The sequence below is a fragment of the Procambarus clarkii genome, chromosome 66 (assembly GCF_040958095.1).
Source record: "Procambarus clarkii isolate CNS0578487 chromosome 66, FALCON_Pclarkii_2.0, whole genome shotgun sequence".
In the NCBI taxonomy this organism is placed as follows: domain Eukaryota; kingdom Metazoa; phylum Arthropoda; class Malacostraca; order Decapoda; family Cambaridae; genus Procambarus; species Procambarus clarkii.
Window position 1 is genome coordinate 24,431,249 of NC_091215.1, and position 19,666 is coordinate 24,450,914.

The 19,666-nt window shown below is 42.3% G+C and overlaps 1 protein-coding gene across 6 annotated transcripts in view; it reads right to left on the minus strand.

Moving 5' to 3' along the window:
- The window catches only part of LOC123769275 (tetratricopeptide repeat protein 33), a 67,434-nt gene that overhangs the window by 31,061 nt on the left and 16,707 nt on the right, over nucleotides 1-19,666 (minus strand). Inside the window, exons 1-2 of one of the 6 annotated variants that reach the window (XM_045760361.2) lie at nucleotides 10,917-11,075; nucleotides 7,170-7,310 (exon numbers count right to left, since the gene is read on the minus strand). In XM_045760361.2, the coding sequence (XP_045616317.2) occupies nucleotides 7,170-7,310 (141 nt within the window). In that variant the 5' untranslated portion in view covers nucleotides 10,917-11,075. The other 5 variants (XM_045760364.2, XM_045760362.2, XM_045760363.2 and 2 more) reach the window with 5 other exon arrangements.

Consider the following 19,666-nt stretch of genomic DNA (forward strand, 5'->3'; position numbering starts at 1 on the left):
GGTCTAACGCATCCTTGTGTGACATTTGAAATGAAATTTGGGTGAAATTCCCAAGAACAGAGAGTCCGCCTGACTCAGAGGTGGATTCTCCTTCCACACCATAACCCCTCTCATCCTTTCCACCTCCCCATCGTCTCCCTCAAGCCAGCAACTACTCTTCATAAGGTAAAGTAAATATTAAAACACTACAACAAAACATTTATATTTACATGTGCAGTATTATATTTACATAAAAAAAAGTCATACAAGTATGGATGTTTTTGGGAGTGGAACGGATTAAATTTATTTCCTTTATTTTAAATGGGGAAATTTGTTTCCAAAGACGAGTTTTCCAGGTAACGAGCTCGGTGCCAGAACGGATTAAACTCGTTAATAGAGGTTCCACTGTATATGTTGATTTTAGTTATCATTGTATGGATTTTATACCCCATGATGCTGATATGGGTATAATAGCTCCGTATGGATATAAAGGAATTTACCTAGAATATAATGCAACTGAAGCCAATAATATGCATTATGTACAGGAAATTAAGAAGTGGCTTCACATGGGCAACATTAGCGATACTAATTTTTTGCAAACTGCATTCATTTTAACACTCGAGATACTAATGTCACATATACTTTAAACTACAGTATACTGTAGTTTAAGGGATAAATATTAATTTGAAATTTTTATCTTTAACAAAAGTTAGCTATGGTCTTACCCAACAGACAGGTAACTCACATAACAGCATAACTCACTTAAACTTAAAAAATTTAGCTAATAATATTAAGGATAAAGCTTTGGCCTCACACTCATGGGGTCGACGGTTCGAGTCTCCTACTGACCAGGTGAATGAAATCACTTAAACTTAACTCCTAAAATGTGCATATCTTTAGAAGATTGACCCATGGTGCACTTATCATCCTAAGCATTTCAGATATTTTGCAACATTTGAAATTCCTACAGGCACAGAGTGTTCTCAAATGGTATTTGAGGTCACAGTTGAGGGAGCCGGTTGGCCGAGCGGACAGCACACTGGACTTGTGATCCTGTGGTCCCGAGTTTGATCCCGGGTGCCGGTGAGAAACAATGGGCATAGTTTCTTTCACCCTATGCCCCTGTTACCTAGCAGTAAAATAGGTACCTGGGTGGTAGTCAGCTGTCATGGGCTGCTTCCTGGGGGTGGAGGCCTGGTCGAGGACCAGGCCGCAGGGACACTAAAGCCCCGAAATCATCTCAAGATAACCTCAAGAAAAAATCATCTCAAGATAACCTCACCAGTAAACATACACCATCTTGAAAAGTGACATGATTTTTGTGGATATTTTCTTATGCTCAAGGCAAGGTTTTTAGGGAGACAGAATACTTGTTTTGATTTTTTTTTTTTTGTGCAGAGAGAGATAACACTTAATAACGATGTGCATTTCAAGGTTTAAGAATTTGTTTGTGCTTCCTTTGTACAGTAACCCCCTTGTCTGATATTTCTAATACTATTATAGTATTTATATTATCCATCTGATTCTGATAATATATATTATCCTCCATCTGATACTGGTAGGTAGTTTTTGTCTGTTCCAATTACTTCTCATCCATGTGACCCACACAATCTAAGTCTTTGGTTCATGTAGGTTCTCTGTTAATTTTCTTGTTACTGTGCTGTAACTAGTAGCTTTTATCAACATGGGGAAACATACCAAGGCCCCTTTGCTTAGAATGGGGCGCCTGACACCTGACTGGACAGTGCTTCGGATTCGTAGTCTTGAGGTTCCGGGTTCGATTCCTGGTGGAGTTGGAGACAAATGAGCAAAAAGTTTCTTTCATCCTGATGCCCCCGTTCACCTAGCAATAAATAGGTACCTAGGAATTAGACAGCTGCTACAGGCTGCTTCCTGGGGGTGTGTAACAAAAAAGGAACCCTGGTCGAGGACCAAGCAGAGGGGACGCTAAGCCCCGAAATCATCTCAAGATAACCTCAAGAAGATAGAAATAGTGTTTTGAGTGTAGTAAAACTCTCCTTTCTTAGATAGCTTCTTGTATGCTGAAGACGAGGAACATTTGGGATTTAGCGAGTAGCAAATGTACGTTTTGACCTCCAGAGCTCACAGGCCCTAATGTCTCAGCAGAAAATAAAGCAAAGAGCACAGCAAAGTTCTTAAGATCAAGCCCTAAGAGATAAATACAAATTTGACAAATCTGAACGACATATTAAGAAAGTGTGAAAGCCCACATTGGTACATGGAGCCAAGGTGTGTGGATTTAAAAAAAAAAATAAAGCACAGCAAGAGGTGCCGGAAGCCCAGAAACACCAAGGCCACATGACAGGGCATGATGGATAACAAGGAGGGTTAAACAAGACGGAATGAGAAAACACCACAACAAAATGCCAAGAATGACACTCCCTCTAGCTACTAAATAAAGAGGGAAGCTCACTGACCTAATTACCACTGCCCACTACAAGAAGGAACAAGCCCTAAAGTGTGTTACATCCTCTAAAGGAGAAGCCTAAAACCGTCAGGACAGAAAACATAGAACATCCAAATGAAACCCCCAGAAACACGGGAGGGACAAAGTTGACAAAGCACAAAAAAAAGACCAAAAGGAGCAAAGGAAAAATTAAGCCCAAATCCAACCAATAAAGACTTTGTTTTTTCTACACTTTGTGAAAAACGAAGGTAATTCTTTTTATAAAATGAGAGCAGTGAGGTGCTAGAAGTGGTCAATCGGTTTCAATGTGTGGAATGTGTGATAAATAAAAGAGGAACTTGTTCACTCCAAGTTAACCCTTAACATGCTCGGGGTCTAATATCCTGCCATCCGCACAGGCGCATGTCATTTTGAAAGAAAAAAAAATTTTTTTTTTTGCTAATCTGTTAAGTTCTGTTCACTGATCACGGGAAAAATAAAAAAAAAATTCTATTGTACTTACTTTTGTTGCAATAGAGCCGAGAAGCTCGGTGATGACGTCACAATCTGCATGTTCGCTCATGCAGTACACGCCCGGGAGGTGTTGCGCGCGGTCCTCAAACAGCCAGAGTTGCCACAAATATATTTTCGCGCTATTTATTTACAATGTCTAAGCGCATTTTATCTAATTTTTTTTCACTAATTGTGTTTCAAATACTGTTTGAACATATTTTGTATCAATAATTGTTGCATATTTGAGTATACACAGGCGCACACAAATGTTTTCAATTACGGCAATATAATATGTCATTACAGTCTATTATATTGTATGTTCTGCTTATATTTGTATATATTTACACACACGCACACGCTATCTGCTTATATGTTTACATATTTACACACTCGCACACGCAATACACACTTTGAAGCACACTTAGAAGATTTCTAGACTGTGGTAGTCATTGAAGCAGTCGACAGCACATAATGGGATACCACACGTTTCACACCATGTTTGCACAAGCTTCCGTTTCTTGTCTCTACGTGTCGTTGTTTTACACACCAAGCAATCACGTTGGGCTATTGCACGCTTCACACCAGGTGGCAAATACTTAAGTTTGTGTGCTAGGAAGCCTTCAGTGTGAGCGAGGCGTGGAGTACCAGCATGCTGCAACAGTGGGTTTATGATGGGCCGCTGAATACCTGGGACATCTTTTGCAAACTTTCCTAATAACTGTATTGCAGCATCAAATACAAAGTCACGGAAAGTGGGCTTACGTCCAGTTCTCACAAGGTACATGTTGAAACAGTTCAGCATGCTCATGTCCACAAGATGGAAGAACACTTTTTTCGTCCACCTACATGTCTTCCGCACACACTCTGCAGTGCCAATCATCATGTCTGATTTATCAATCAACCGCATGTTGATATTATAGTCTAAAACACAGTCTGGCTTATATAGTGGTGCGTTTGTTTTATGGCTCACTTTCCCACTGTTCACCATTGTTCCATCATGAATTGTTGTCAACAAGTTCACCTCTCTTTTGTCTTTCCACCGAACTGACAGAATGTTATCACTTTTCCTTCTCTGACACTCACCAACTGCAATGTCGTTGTCAAAAACAGGCATTTCCCTTCGTTGTGGCTTTACTGTACCAACCAATCCGGTTCTATTTTCTAGCAAGAACCGAGCTAGCAAGGGACTTGTATAGTAATTATCTGTGTATAAAATGTGTCCCTTGTTCATCCACGGAGCCATGATGGTCTTCACTACACTCCCCGAGAATCCATGTTCGTCGTTACCGGGAATGTCTACATCACTAGCCAAGTACAGAATCATGTGTAACACGTATCCTGTCTCACAATCACAAAGAACAAAAAATTTCAGGCCAAATCGGTTTCGTTTTGAGGGAATGTACTGTTTGAATGGAACACGTCCCTTGAAAAGTATGAGAGATTCATCAACTACCAGCTTCTGTGCTGGTACGTAAAAATCTCTGAATTTTCCAATAACATCGTTCATGTAGTGCCTCACTCGCCACAGTCTATCATCAGGTGTTCGGTCCTGAACACTTCCAAAATGTAGACACCTGAGGAGTATCTGAAACCTGTCTCGTGACATATATTTCCCGAATAAAGGTGTTGGTATTGTCTTGTCCTTGCTCCAATAGTCATTTATTGCATGTTTGTGACAGTGCTTCATCAACAAACAGAGTGCCAAAAACACATACATTTCCGCCACTGTGGTATTTTTCCAACGCTGCAGTCGTGAAAATTCTGTGATTTCCCTCTCAATCAGGTAAGCAGCATGCAGGTTCGTTTGGTGTACAATGTATTCCATGAGTGGTTCATCATAGAATGCTGTAAAATATTCCATCTCAGCCATGTCCTCACCTTGATTAGGGTTTGTAATCCCTACATCTTTATCGTCAAAGTGAGGAATATTAGGAATAAAATCGTCACCATCACTCCACTCAAGTACACCAGGCGTCCTGCGAGATGCAGAGGAAAGACGGTGAGGAAGCGATGCATACCGGCGACCAGGAGCTGAATACCGTCTGCGAGAAGCACGGCGGCTACGTGCACGTGAGGTGGGTGCACGTGAGGTGGGTGAACGTGAGGTGGATGCACTTGAGGTGGATGCACGTGAGGTGGATGCACGTGAGGTGGATGCACGTGAGGTGGATGCACGTGAGGTGGATGCACGTGAACACGAGGGTCTTGGTCCCTCATGTGGTGCCATGCGGTGGCGCTTGGCCGGGCGAGATGCTGCTGACGCGACAATTTCTCGCCCAGTTACACCACTGGTACCAGCCACAGGCTCAATAAAACTTTGATCTGAGTCACTAAACCCAGAAAAGGAGTCACCTCCCTCTGACTCGTCACCCTCAAACAGAAAATATCCACAGGAACTGTGAGGTCGTGGTAGAATTGGGGTAGAAAATGGGCGAGGAGGCATGGGAGAGCGTATAGGCCTCGCCATGGCATGGCGGTCATTCTCACTTTCACTGCTGCTGCTACTATCACCCGACAACTGTGTATAATCCTCATCGTTGTCTGAATCGTCAAACACACTTTCTTCACCTTCAGAGAATAATTCGTGGGCTATTTGCTCTGGGGTGAGGGACTGAGTGGTGCGTGCCCGTGAGGCGTTTGACCGTGCGCTCGCCATGGTGACTCTCGCTAAACTGAGGCCTCCCATGCCTTCGGATCGTGAGCGGGAATTTTTTTCAAAATGGCCGCTGTTTACTAGAGCCCCTGGGCAGCGTATGGGACCCCCAGCTACACCGCGGGCCATTCAAATCGTGAGCGGTACCCATACACTTCATATGAAGTGAAGCGCAGTTGACTGGTAAAACGATTTACACTTCATATGAAGTGATGCGCACTTTAAGGGTTAAGAGCATTGACAGTCATGATGGGTACTGTCAGAGGACTACACAGGAGTGGTAGCAGTGACCCATATATGCAATGGCTAGATGACGGTGCGGAAAGGACATGAAAAATCTTGAATTAAAGCAGTGGAAATGAATAATCTGAGAAGCATGTGTGATGTTAGAGGAATGGATGTAATATAGAATGAAAATGCTGTAAAGACGTGTGAAGTACATAACTCGATAAATAACAAGAATGAGGAAAGCGTACAAGATAGTTTTGGCATGTACAACTATTGGATGGTGGTAGACTAGTGGGAAAAAAAAAGTATTGCAGTGAATTTAATAGTAGGAAGAAGAGAGGTAGGCCAGAAGAAAATGAGTGGACATGGCGAGTATGAGGAGTATGAATGGTGCACAGGGAATGGTAAAGAACAAGGCTGGTTGCAGATGGCTTGTAAGATATTGTAGGAATGAATGTATTTGTTTGTAATGTATTTTATAATTTCAAAGAAATACAGTATAGCAGGTCTTATAACGCAGCAGGTTTCTACTGTGGATGACTGATGAAGTCAAGTGGTTACCTTGAGGTGCTTGCTTCCTTGAGGTGCTTCCGGGGCTTAGCGTCCCCACGGCCCGGTCGTCGACCAGGCCTCCTACTTGTACTTGTTTATGTTATATTACTATTTACAATACTGTAGTATGAATGATATAATAAACAAATCTTGAAATGAAATCTTTCTTATTAATTATCACTATCTTTCACTATATTATCACTATCTTTCACTATATTAGTCACCTTTTTCTCTCTGGGCTGATGCTTCCCCACCCAATGAAAGTATGAAATGTGGAAATGATAATTATGTTTTATTTATTTACTGTATAGTTAAAAAGCTATAAATTGTAATGATTATAAATTGCTTATTAGTCATTTAGATACAGTCACTTCATCTGCCAATCAAGGCTATTTTATCATATATAAAAAATGCAAATTGCAGGAATTAAAAAATAAAAACTGTACAGCACTCAAAATATTTGACAGGAATATAGTACAGTAGTACAATAACATACAGTACTCCACAGCTACCTATCATAAACATTAAGTATAGTACAGACGAAATCAGAAAATATCTGCGCACTGTAGTCAAATTACAATACAGCACTAGAAGCCATCAGCCCAAGGGTGATGGTTAGTGTATAGTTAATTTAAGAATGCAATCCTTTCTAAAATTAGGTAAAAAAAAAAAAAAAAGTTTGGTCATTAATTAACCATATTCAAGAAATGTGAAAACACAAGAGACTAATAAACAGGTAAACTGATTAATCTGATGAACAAAAAGATTAATGACAAACAAACTATTGGGCAAAATAATATAATACACTCCACAGCTGCAGGTGTACAAAAATCATACCTTGGGCCGCTTTGTTGCTGTCAACCAGTCAACGTCTGAATCCTTGCTTTCGTCCTTGCCTTCAGCATTCTCTCCTGAGAAGACTGAGGGTCGAGGTTTAGATAACCCAGCCTTCTTCCTTTTCCATCCGAACGCCTGCATCTGCAAATACCAAAAGTTATTTAACATTATGAAGTCCTAAAGCATAAGAGGAGTCACCCTGTTTTGCTCAGCTGCATGCATTTGATTTTTTACATGATAGATAATACAACAACAATTCTAAACTTTTTGTGCTAGTTTTCAAAGAAAATCAGCAACATTTTCATAATATATAGAACAACAAAGCACATGGGTTGAAGGAGAAGTGGAGGAGTCCTGCAGCACAGTGTTCAGCACAGTTGGCTCAAAATCAAATGAGCACTCGCGTTTGATTCCTGTGCATGACAAGTTGTTTGGGCATGTTTTTTTTAACTTGAAGCCTTGGCTCACCTAGCAGTAAACAGAAACCTGGGTGTTAGGCAACTGTTGTAGAGTGCACTCTGGAGAAGGTCAGGTGCTGGTCATGTGGTTACCTTGCGGCTATCTTGCGTTGCTTCCGGGGGATCAAGGTCCCCTCCCCATTGATGGTCTGGTCAACCAAGCTGTTTAATGCGGCTGCACGTAGCCTAGCCTAACATCGTGGCACTGTACTTCAAAAAGCCCGATAGGCTTCCTGTCTGACAATTGGATGACATTAACTCCATCAGGCTGACTGCTGCTGCTTCTGTAAATTTGCTAAGTTTATATTCAAGAAAATATTTTAGCAAAGAAAATCTTTCAGATACAGTGTTTTCCCTTGTATCACATCGGAGGGCAGAAACAATCCCTAGTGGTGCTGTAGACGTGGACTGTATAGCGTGCTGGAGACGTGGGGCACTTGTCCCACGTCTCGCAAGCAATTTGTCTTGGTTCATGTCCTGACCAGTAGCGATTAACTAGGCATCAATCATCTCTGTTCACACAAAAGTAATTGGGTTCCTGGTTTTTAACCAATTTGTGGGCCATGTTCCAGGAAAATCTAGTGCATATGGCTTACCATGAGCTAAGGGAAGGGAAGGGAAGGGAAGGCTCTCAGCCTGCTAACAGGAGTCAGGAATTATCTGTCCTGTACCCACCTATGTTATAAAAAAAAAAAAAGTGCCTAACACAGGGTCAGGACAGATCCAGTTATTTTAGAATGGAAATATAGTATGCATTTCTAACAATCATTATATATTTGTTATAATATTTTATATAATTGTTATAAATTTTATGTTATTAATGTATTGTTTTAATGTATTTTTATATTTGTAAACAGGCCTCTGCACAATTCAGATTTCATCCAAATTAGGAAAGTACAATTCCACTGTGATGGCAGAAATAACTCAAGATATTTGTTGTCGAGGCCCGAAACTGTGAGCAATGAATGTGCTTTCGTATTTCAGTTTAAGAATCTTTCACCAGTATGAGCGTTGTAATGATTAATGGTAACTATGAAAAAAAATGTATCTTACTAAAAGTGTAACAAGAAGTATGAGAAACCAACTGATGGTACTGTACTGTACATGTATTTAATGCAAGAAAAAACAGCAAAATTATTTCTGAATTTACAACAAATGCATAAAAGTCCTTGTTGAGAATGCCTATTTTGTGTATTTATGATGATACTTCACGTATTGGGATTTGGGAACACTTATAACCTGGTTTTAAGTCAATTGGACCATATTTTCTATAGGAAAATGGAAATTTAAACACACATTTTTTTCACAGCAAGAAAAAAAGGCCAGCATTTTTAATGACATCGCAGTCATCTATTATCTATAACTATGGATGTGACATATCGGTCAGCTGATTGATTGTCAATGTTACATGCCAGTAAGCTCTCTAGCTATGATCAGTGATGTGACAAGCCTGTCACTTTGTAGCTATTATCCTCAGTGTGACATACTCGTCAGCTGGTAGTCATAATCATTAATGTAATTTCACGTCATCCAAACATACAGGTACTCCCACATAGTGGTTAGATCACCATCTGCTTGCTGTGCATGCCTGCAAAATACTACACCTGGCCGACACATTTCTTATCTGTGCAAATTGGTTACTCTCGTGACTTTATAGCTTAACATTACAAAAACTATAAAAGAAGTTTTATAATTAAAACTATAAAAGAAATCTTATAGTTTATAGATGTTTATAGCTCAGCAGTCCAGGTAGCGTAGTGGTAAAACATTTGCTCGGCGCTTCACAAGTGCTTTGGCCTGGGTTCATATGCTGGCCGGGGAGGATTTACTTGGTGCCAATCCTTAACTGTAGCCTCTGTTCACCCAGCATTGAATGGGTACCTGGTTGTTAAATGATTCAGCGGGTCGTATTCCAGGGAAATTTAGGATTAAGAATTTGCCACAAACGCTATGTGTGCTACTGACTACAAAAATGTAAGAATTCTTCTATATATAAATAAATTCAACAACAAAAAATACAAAAGTAGCTCACACGTTTTCTTTATATCCTCTCTGCATTATTAAGATGCATTCTAGCAAAGTAATACTTTGTATGCACCTATCTTAGAAACAATGCATTCAAGGGTGCCTTTATGCCTTGTGGATACTAAAGCACCTTGTTGTAGAATCTATCTTTACTTTTCCTACAAAATGGCTGCAATCACGATGCAATTCTTAATTTTCTTTTCAATCTAAAATACACAAATGAAAGCATCCAACTAATGCTGCTCACCTTCAGGCTCTCCCAAAGGGTGAGATGGTGTTTAGTTAAATTATACATGGATGCTTCAACAAAGTTTGATTTCCAATGTTAAAATGGAATATACTGTTCTGTTAGCAAGTAATTATCAAAAGAAGGTGCCAAGCCATTGCATATATTGTTAGGCCACACTGGATTTGGATAGGTCATACTTGGTTGTGAGGGGGTCAGACTTGGTTATGAGGGGTCACACTTGGTTATAATGGGTGAGACTTGGTTATGAGGGGTCAGACTTGGTCAAGAGGGGTCAGACTTGGTTAAGAGGTGTTACACTTGGTTATGAGGGGTTCAGACTTGGTTATAAGGGGTCGGATTTGGTTATGAGTGGTCAGACTTGGTTATGAGTGGTCAGACTTGGTTATGAGGGGTCAGACTTGGTTAAGAGGGGTCAGACTTGGTTATGAGGGGTCAGAATTGGTTAAGAGGGGTCAGACTTGGTTAAGAGGGGTCACACTTGGTTAGGAGGGGTCAGAATTGGTTATAAGGGGTCGGATTTGGTTACGAGTGGTCAGACTTGGTTATGAGGGGTCAGACTTGATTATGAGCGATCAGACTTGGTTATGAGGGGTCAGACTTGGCTAAGAAGGGTCAGACTTGGTTATGAGGGGTTATGAGGGGTTAGGATACATTAGGTTAAGTTAGGTAGGCTTTTAAAATCCCTTGGTGAACCGGTTGCCATGGGACAATGAGGCACCCCTGTAATCAGTCGAGTGACAGTTCTCACCAGAGTGTATACCAGATCACCTGCAAACGAAACACAAGTTGACAATGTCGGGTGTAGAGCAGCAGACTGCAGCCTGGACCCCCGCCTGAGTCCCTGTCACCAGTCCTGCGTCGCACTTGTCACCTCTCACAGCCTTAGTGAACCTTTCGCAGCAACCAAGTCACCACCTCTCTCTGTGTCAACAAATGCCTCGGTGTTGCGCTAAATCGCCATCAAAATCCACGCTGCAAGTGCCACCATATACTAATAGTTTACACGAGTCATACCTAAGATTCCTGAAGGGTGAGTGTGTGTGGCTCCCCGCAGATCTATATAAAACTTTTGTCCCTTGGTTAGGGGGGAGGGGGCTCTGTCATGCTCTTGGCTCCCGCTGAGGTAAATAAACTATCGTACGCCTCTCCCTCTCTCTCTCGCTCTCTCCAACCTCACCTCGTACTTCCTTCAGGCGGGTATTGATGTGCTCTACCATATCTCTTTCCCATACCTCAGCGGGTCTAAAAAAAATCAAGGTAACTGCACACAGACTTAGCTTTGATGTCCAAAGGGTTTATAAAGGATGGGGGAAGGTAGAGGGATGGGGAGGTGAAATTCTGAAAGAGGATGTGGGTATAGAGAGAGAGAGAAGAGGTTTGAAAGTTCGGTGCCCTGTCCACCATGGGTTGGCATATGGGCGTTTATTTAGGTGTGTGGTATGTTGGGTTGTCAGTACATTGGCTGGAGGGCTAGTGTTTGTGTCCTAGCTGGTGTCTGGAAACACTAAAGCCGTTGGAATTGGCTAAAATAAAAAAAAACATGACTTTGAGAAGAAGTATAGGTTAGAAATCGTCTCCAAAGAAATCGTCTCCAGAGAATTTTCAAAGAATTACTCATCATTGCTATCTAAAATAATTAGAAGAGCCAAAATTAAATACTACGAAGATAAATTTACCCAAACAAAGGGCAACATTAAGAAAACATGGAGCACAATTTAACAAATATTGGGATCAAAGAAGATTTTAAATAACAAACCAATATTCCTGTCCAATAACGATGGTCTGCTTTCAGCCTCTGATTCTGCTATTGAGTTCAATAAGTTCTTCTCATCCATTGGGTATCCTTGTAAATGATATTCCATCTTCCAGTACTAATGTTCAGGACTATCTTACAGGTAACTATCCACAGTCTCTGTACCTAACCCATGCTAATTCCACTGATGTTAATGCACAGTCTCCGTGGTGTAGTGGTAAGACACTCGCCTGGCGTTCCGCGAGCGCTATGTCATGGGTTCGTATCTTTCGGGAGGATTTACTGGGCGCAATTCCTTAACTGTAGCCTCTGTTTAACACAACAGTAAAATGTGTACTTGGATGAAAAAACGATTCTTCGCGGCAGGGGATCGTATTCCAGGGACTTGCCCGAAACGCTACGCGTACTAGTGGCTGTACAAGAATGTAACAACGCTTGTATATATCTCAAAAAAAAAAGATAATCCTTTCCCTTAAAACCAATTCTAATGCCCTTGAGGAGATACCAACTCTAATTTACAAGAAAAGCCTCCAGATCTTTAGCTCCTGCCATTGCATTGCTCTTCAACAAGTCACTTGAACTCCAAACCTTTCCAGATATTCTAAAAAAGGGAGAGTAACCCAGTCCACAAATGTGGTGATCTCACTGATGTCAACAACTTCAGACCTATATCAATCCTGCCTAACTTGTCAAAAATATTTGAAAAACTAATCTACAAGCAGCTTTACTCTTATCTAGCCAAACACAATATACTTAGCTCTTGTCAATATGGCTTCAGACCCAAAAAAGCACTAACGATGCACTTATTAGCATGATTAACTTGATACTTGCAGCTCTTGATAAAAATGAGTTCCTTGTTGGGTTATTTGTCGACCTGTGTAAGGCTTTTGACACTGTCAATCACCAAAACCTTCTTCTTAAATTACATCATTATGGAGTCAGAGGTCACTCCCTGCAATACCTCAAATCTTACCTTACTGACAGGCTCCAGTATGTTTCTGTGAATAATTCTATTTCTCCCACCCTACCCATCAAGATTGGTGTTCCTCAGGGCAGCATACTTGGCCATCTCCTCTTTCTCATCTACATTAATGAACTTCCAAATGCCTCCCAACACCTCAAACCAATTCTTTTTGCTGAGGACACAACCTTCATTTACTCCAGTCCTGACCCCCTTGCTTTAAATGTCACAGTGAACACTGAGCTAAATAAAGTCCATCTCTGGCTAACTGCCAACAAACTCACCCTTAACATTGACAAAGCTTTCTATACTTTGGCAATAAATCCTCAAATCAAATAAATTTCAGGATAAACAATACCCAAATTTGTAACAAAGTAGATGGCAAATTCCTTGGCGTTCTTATTGATAACAAGCTGAATTTCCAGGGACACATTCTAAATATATAAAAAAATGTTTCAAAAACTGTTGGCATTCTTTCTAAGATCAGATATTATGTATCTCGCCCCTGCCTTGGTGATTCTCTATCACTCTCTCATCTATCCTTATCTCAACTATGGTATTTGTGCTTGGGGTTTTACTACCCAAAATCATTTACGTCCTCTAATTATTCAACACAAAGCTCTAACTCTGGCCCCAGACATCACTCGGTACCCTTACTCAAATCTCTGAATATATTAGATATTAAGTCACTCATGTGGTAACATGACACATCCTCTCATGTGTATTATATATATATATATAAAACGCTGAACTGTAATGCCAATCCTGACCTTAAAAGCTTCCTAAAAGGTTGTAACAGATCCCATGAGCATCACACCAGAAACAAATACCTTGTTGATATTCCAAGAGTACGACTTAATCAAACTAGAAATGCCCTACAAATCAAGGGACCCAGAATGTGGAATGACCTTCCCAATCATGTCAAAGGCTGTACCTCTCCCAACCAGTTTAAGAGTAAAACTAAGTACTACCTAATAACTCCATGTAACCTACCTTACCCCGTAAATGTCAACTCATGTTTTGCTATTTTTAAACAATGTTGTTTATTCTCCAATTTGTACAATTGATGATTTCTGCCATGTTCCCAGTTTTTTTTTATATTTATTTTTTTTTTCAAAACAATTTATACCTAATCCCACTTACTATTAAGTTTTAGTCTGTGTTTTTTCTAAGTTTTAGTCTAAGTCTTCCTGTCCTCATCGAGGACAGGAAGCCGGTGGCTTGTCGAAGGTCTTCTCCATTTGTCTTGATGATCATTTCCAGTTGAACTTTAAAATTTAACAGAGTTTTGGCATTTACGGCTTCGGCGGGTAGGCTGTTCTACGGTTACATTTTAGATGAATAGTTGATGCTGTTGTTGACCATGGAGAGAGAGAGAGAGAGAGAGAGAGAGAGAGAGAGAGAGAGAGAGAGAGAGAGAGAGAGAGAGAGAGAGAGAGAGAGAGAGAGATATAATTATCAGGGAAAGCGCCAAGCCATAACGACTATATAGCACTTGGAAGGGTTCAGGATAAGTATTTGGGATGGGACGGAGGGAAGGAATGGTGCCCAACCACTTGGACGGTCGGGGATTGAACGCCGACCTGCATGAAGCGAGATGTTGCTATGGTGGACTGTACATGATGTTGATGTCTGCTGCCTGACTGGTCAAGGAACGGCGGGGTCATAGGTAGGGGTCCCGGTAGTACAGTCGGCTTCGTTCTCAACGCACAATCAAGAATTCCGAGTTCGAATCCCGGGCTGGACAGAAATGGTTGGGCACATTTCCGTTCACCTAATGCCTCTGTTCACCTAACAGTGAGTATAGGTACTCAGGAGTTAGTCAGCTTGTTGTGGGGTTGTATCCTGGGCTGGGTCAGTAATTCGGCCTTGGGGGAGGGGGGAGGGGGACTTGACAGAAGCCTAACGTGCATGAATACACTCTGGCTTCCTGTCCCGACGACACAGTTAATTCTAGATCCTGGGGGGATGTGTTGACGTTGGTGTAGCGTCTGTGAATATTGATGATCTGGGAGTCGCAGCGATATTGACCTCGTAGGTCAATTGGAAGGGCTCCCAGCTCTCTGGGAGGGCTCCCAGCTCCCTGGGAGGGCTCCCAGCTCTCTGGGAGGGCTCCCAGCTCACTGGGAGGGCTCCCAGCTCCCTGGGAGGGCTCCCAGCTCCCTGGTAGGGCTCCCAGCTCCCTGGGAGAGCTCCCAGCTCTCTAGGAGGGCTCTCAGCTCTCAACACATTGAACATAACATACGTTAGACCTCAAACAAAATATGCAGTCGAAACAGCACTGATAAATCCTCAAATGAAAAAAATCCCCTGATAATGGGAACTAATCTTAAGGATGGCTACAGGATTGATTAATCATCTTAGAGACTATGAGGTAGGGATTGAAGGCTGGGAATACTAGACCTCACAGCGCTGGAAATAGAGAAGGATAGAACTTAACATATGACAACGACATGTAAGATATTTTAAGCATTAGCAAACTGGACAGAATCGAAATACACGTTCTGAGCATTAGGATAAGTGAACCAAGCTGGAAGTATGGAATTACATAAAGTCACAGGCTATAAACGCGCGTTCAGCTGCAGCCGAAAACGCGTTCACCCGCCGACGTAAAGGCGTTCACCCGCAGACGTAAAGGCGGTCACCCGCCGACGTAAAGGCGTTCACCCGCAGACGTAAAGGCGGTCACCCGCCGACGTAAAGGCGTTCACCCGCAGACGTAAAGGCGGTCACCACACCGACGCACGGCACAGGATAGACATGCAAGAGTGGCCTGAAAGGTCGATATGCAGCGTTTAAAAGTTAATTCTGTAAAGGAAAGCTGACCTAAATAAGAATCTTCGATCTTTCTCTCTCTCTCTCTCCTCTCTCTCTCTCTCTCTCTCTTCTCTCTCTCTCTCTCTCTCTCTCTCTCTCTCTCTCTCTCATCTCTCTCGTCTCTCTCTGTCGCTTCTCTCTGTCTCTCTCTCTCTCTCTACTCTCGCTCCCCCTCTCTCTCTCTCTCTCCTCTCTCGTCTCTCATCTCTCTCTCTTCTCTCTCTCCTCTCTCTCCTCTCCTCTCTCTCTCTCTCTCTCTCTCTCTCTCTCCTCTCTCCTACGTCTTTATCTTAATTTCTTTCTCGATCTTCCCTCCATCTCTGCAGATCAATATTCACTTGTGTTCGTTCTGGATTCACAATCGGGGATCACTGGTTCGATTACCGGGCGGGACATAAAGGGTTGGGCAACGCTTACTTTCACCTAATGCATCTGTTCACCTAGTGCGGAATAGGTACCCGGGAATAAGATAACTGTAGTCGGGTTTCATCCTGGGAAGAGTCATCAGTTCGACCTTATGCAGGGGGGTGGGGGGGGACATCAATACCAATATTATACATATAAACAAAATGTGTATTTAATATATTTATATTATTATCTAATAGTAACAAGCTTGCGACGATACATATCGACGGGCTGTTTAAAGTTAGATCGTCAACACAATGTTCCAGTAATTCGTGACAAATGAAATTTTCCGAATTGACTCAATTTAAACTAGTTTTTGTCTGCTAATTGTTATAGTTAACCCGCAAAATTTTGGGTACAGTTTTCTTAAAGTGTGATACCGTTTTCTGTGTTTCGAATAACGGTTTTCTGCGATTTAGATACCTTTTTTTTATTATGTACTTATGATACTTTATTGTATTCCATATATGTGAGAGTGGATACCGCTTTTTATTTTGCATAAAGTTTTCTCCTTCTGTATAACATGTTGTCTATTTAATAACGTTATGTGTTGTGGACAGAGTTCTCGCCATATTAGGTTCTCTAAATTCTTGGGCGCCCACCTCTAGAGAGCTGGATGAGGTCTTCGAACAATGATTGCCTGTATGTGTGTGTGTGTGGTTTTCTGTAACCTGTTTTCTAAAATATAACATTAGTTTCTGTCTTATAAAACACTTCTCTGGTTTGCATTCCGTTTCTCATTTTTGGATATGTTTGTAGCGAGTAGATTATCCAATAATATACTCGCTCCAAATGCATTGTTAATATTCCTGTCAACCTTTGGAGATGAATGAGGTGAGGCGTTGCCCGGGCAATACGGTGAGGAGTTGCCCGGGCATATAAGCAGCAGGATAGCAAACATTAACCAGAGTCTACTTTCAAGTGTGGTCTAGAGCAGACACTTGCGAGATACTGTACCAACGCTCAGTGCGCTCAACTCACCAACGTATCACCTGTGTACTTCTGTATATTCGACCAAATATATATATAGTATCTTAGTGTCTGTGTTTATTTGTCACCATACTTTACGTAACAATAGAAACCGTTACATTGGTGACCCCAGAGAGTTTCGACGATACCCAGCCACGATGGACTACAACATGGACTCTCACTGGACCTCCACTGCTGCTGCTTGCTGTGGACCGCAGCCACCTGTCATGGAACGTTGCCAACACCCTTGCCATAGCTATGATTTTCATCGCGATCGTCCTCTGCATTTTCATCTACTACGGCTTGCTGCTCCACGATCACTACTCACTCATCTGGCAGCTTCATCAGTAACTACATAATGTGTGATCTACAGCCTGTCCTGCCGACTCTCCGTCGCTGCCAGGGCACTGCTTGTTCTACAGGGGCGCCCACGAAAGCTGCTCTTTCGTCAGATTCATCTACACGTTCACTGCATTTTGATACTCTGCCGACTCAAGCCCTTTGCGCAGTACAGGACTTACAGCTTGCGTTTCCGACTCTTCGTCGCCTCCAGGACAATTCAGCTCTAGCAGTGATTACCTCGTTGTCCTAACTACGTGCCTACATTACCTCCTAATGTCCTGGTGCCCGAGCCCATCCGCCCCGGATCTAAATGCTCCACCAGCGACCCAAGGACGCAACAATTATGCACATTCTTCTCTCCTGCTACACCGAGCTTGTCCACACACTGCCTACATCTTTTGGTACCAGACTACAATTTCCACAGTCAACAATGTAGTACTCGGCGTGTACAGTCCTAATCAACCCAAGACGTTACAGCTTCCACACAGAGCAGACAGCAGACTACGACCGCATCGAGCCGCCACGCTCTCGCTCCCCGAGTTTAGACACTCACAATTCTCAATCGAGCCGCCACGCTCTCGCTCCCCGAGTTTAGACACTCACAATTCTCAATCGAGCCGCCACGCTCTCGCTCCCCGAGTTTAGACACTCACAATTCTCAATCGAGCCGCCACGCTCTCCCACATAGAGCTCCACGACTCCGGCCTCACTCAGCTCTCTGCTCTGCTCCAGGCTTCGTCTCAACGTCTGCGACACTGCTAAATCCAGAGACACATCCGCCGACTACGCAGTTCACTTTTCGACCCCAGTTACCAGCCGCACCACAACCTGAGCCTACGACGACGGACGATCCTGTGCGACCTCCCACCCTACGACCCCAGTTAGATGACATCAGCGAGAGGAGGAAGTTAACTTTGATGGTTATGTACGCGAGCAGGGCGTACAATTCACTGACCAGCTAAGTTCCTTGATCAAGTATTTTTCCTTTCATCCCCTGGGAGGGGGAGTTCCTGTAGCGAGTAGATTATCCAATATATACTCGCTCCAAATGCATTGTTAATTTTCCTGTCAACCTTTGGAGATGAATGAGGTGAGCGTTGCCCGGGCAATACGGTGAGGAGTTGCCCGGGCATATAAGCAGCAGGATAGCAAACATAAACCAGAGTCTACTTTCAAGTGTGGTCTAGAGCAGACACTTGCGAGATACTGTACCAACGCTCAGTGCGCTCAACTCACACCAACGTATCACCTGTGTACTTCTGTATATTCGACCAAATATATATATAGTATCTTAGTGTCTGTGTTTATTTGTCACCATACTTTACGTAACAATAGAACCGTTACATGTTCTCTAATTTTGAATCGCTTCCTACTGAAAGTTCCCTTCCTTCTTTCAAAAGTTTGAACTGTAAACCCTCTTCCAAATGGCGAAAATACACACATGGTATACACAAACACACACCGATAGGTAAACCCAGGTTCCCGGTGTTTGTTTTGGTCTCCCCGAAGGGAGTGGACCAATCCCAGAGGTACTGCAATACCGGGCCGATCCGCGGCAAAGGTGGAGCAAGCTCCTCTATCCGCAATACTTCAATCCTGGACTGAAGTATACGGGCTTCTTGAAATAACAAGTTATTACAGCGACCCCCTTAATAACCCCCTCCAAACAGAGATTAGTAGTACGCCTTATGCCAACAGCAAATTAAGCAACAATTAATGGCGATTAGGGGCTTGATTACGATCCCACAAGCTACTGGTCTTCATAAATAAATCAACTGAAATCAAATCAATAAATCAACGGGGCATAGCGTTTGCCCGAAACGCTATGGGTAATGTTGGCTTTAGGTATTGTATGTACTAGTTCTATCTATAAATCAAACATTATGTTTGTAATTCTTTAGCAATGTATGTACTTTTACCTGAATAAAAAATTTGAATTTGAACTCAAACTCTCATTCAGTGCGTTAAAGAGTCTCTTGGGGATCGCCTCGGCCTCTTAGTCTAGTCAAGACTGAAAAGACTGTTTATAATATTATATATGCAGTATATATATATATATCACACTAGGACTCCAACAATCACCGGCCAGACACACAGTATAGTAACAAATCCAAGAGCTTCCTTGTAATCCTAAGTAATCCTCATTAATCCTACTAGTCCCCCTCCTACACAAAGGATAAATCTCCGAAACCCCAATTAATCCTCGTTAAAGCGCTGATGAGCCGAGAAAGGATTTGGTATTAGGGGTCGAGAAACGACACTTGGAAGGGATATATAGAACATTAGAGGTACGAGCTAAATGCATTCCCGCTGCAACGTGAAGGATTTGAAGCTGTATAGGACGTATTCCTCTTTATACACAGATCCAGGCTGACGCTGGAAGCTGTATAGAAGAGTTCTTGTTCATCAGTTTGCTAACTGTTCACTTGAGACAATTAAGCAAGTCCCAAGCTGTGTCTGGTTACAAGTGATAGAATGAACAACCCAGCGGGGTTTTTCTTCCTATTGGGGAGTTGT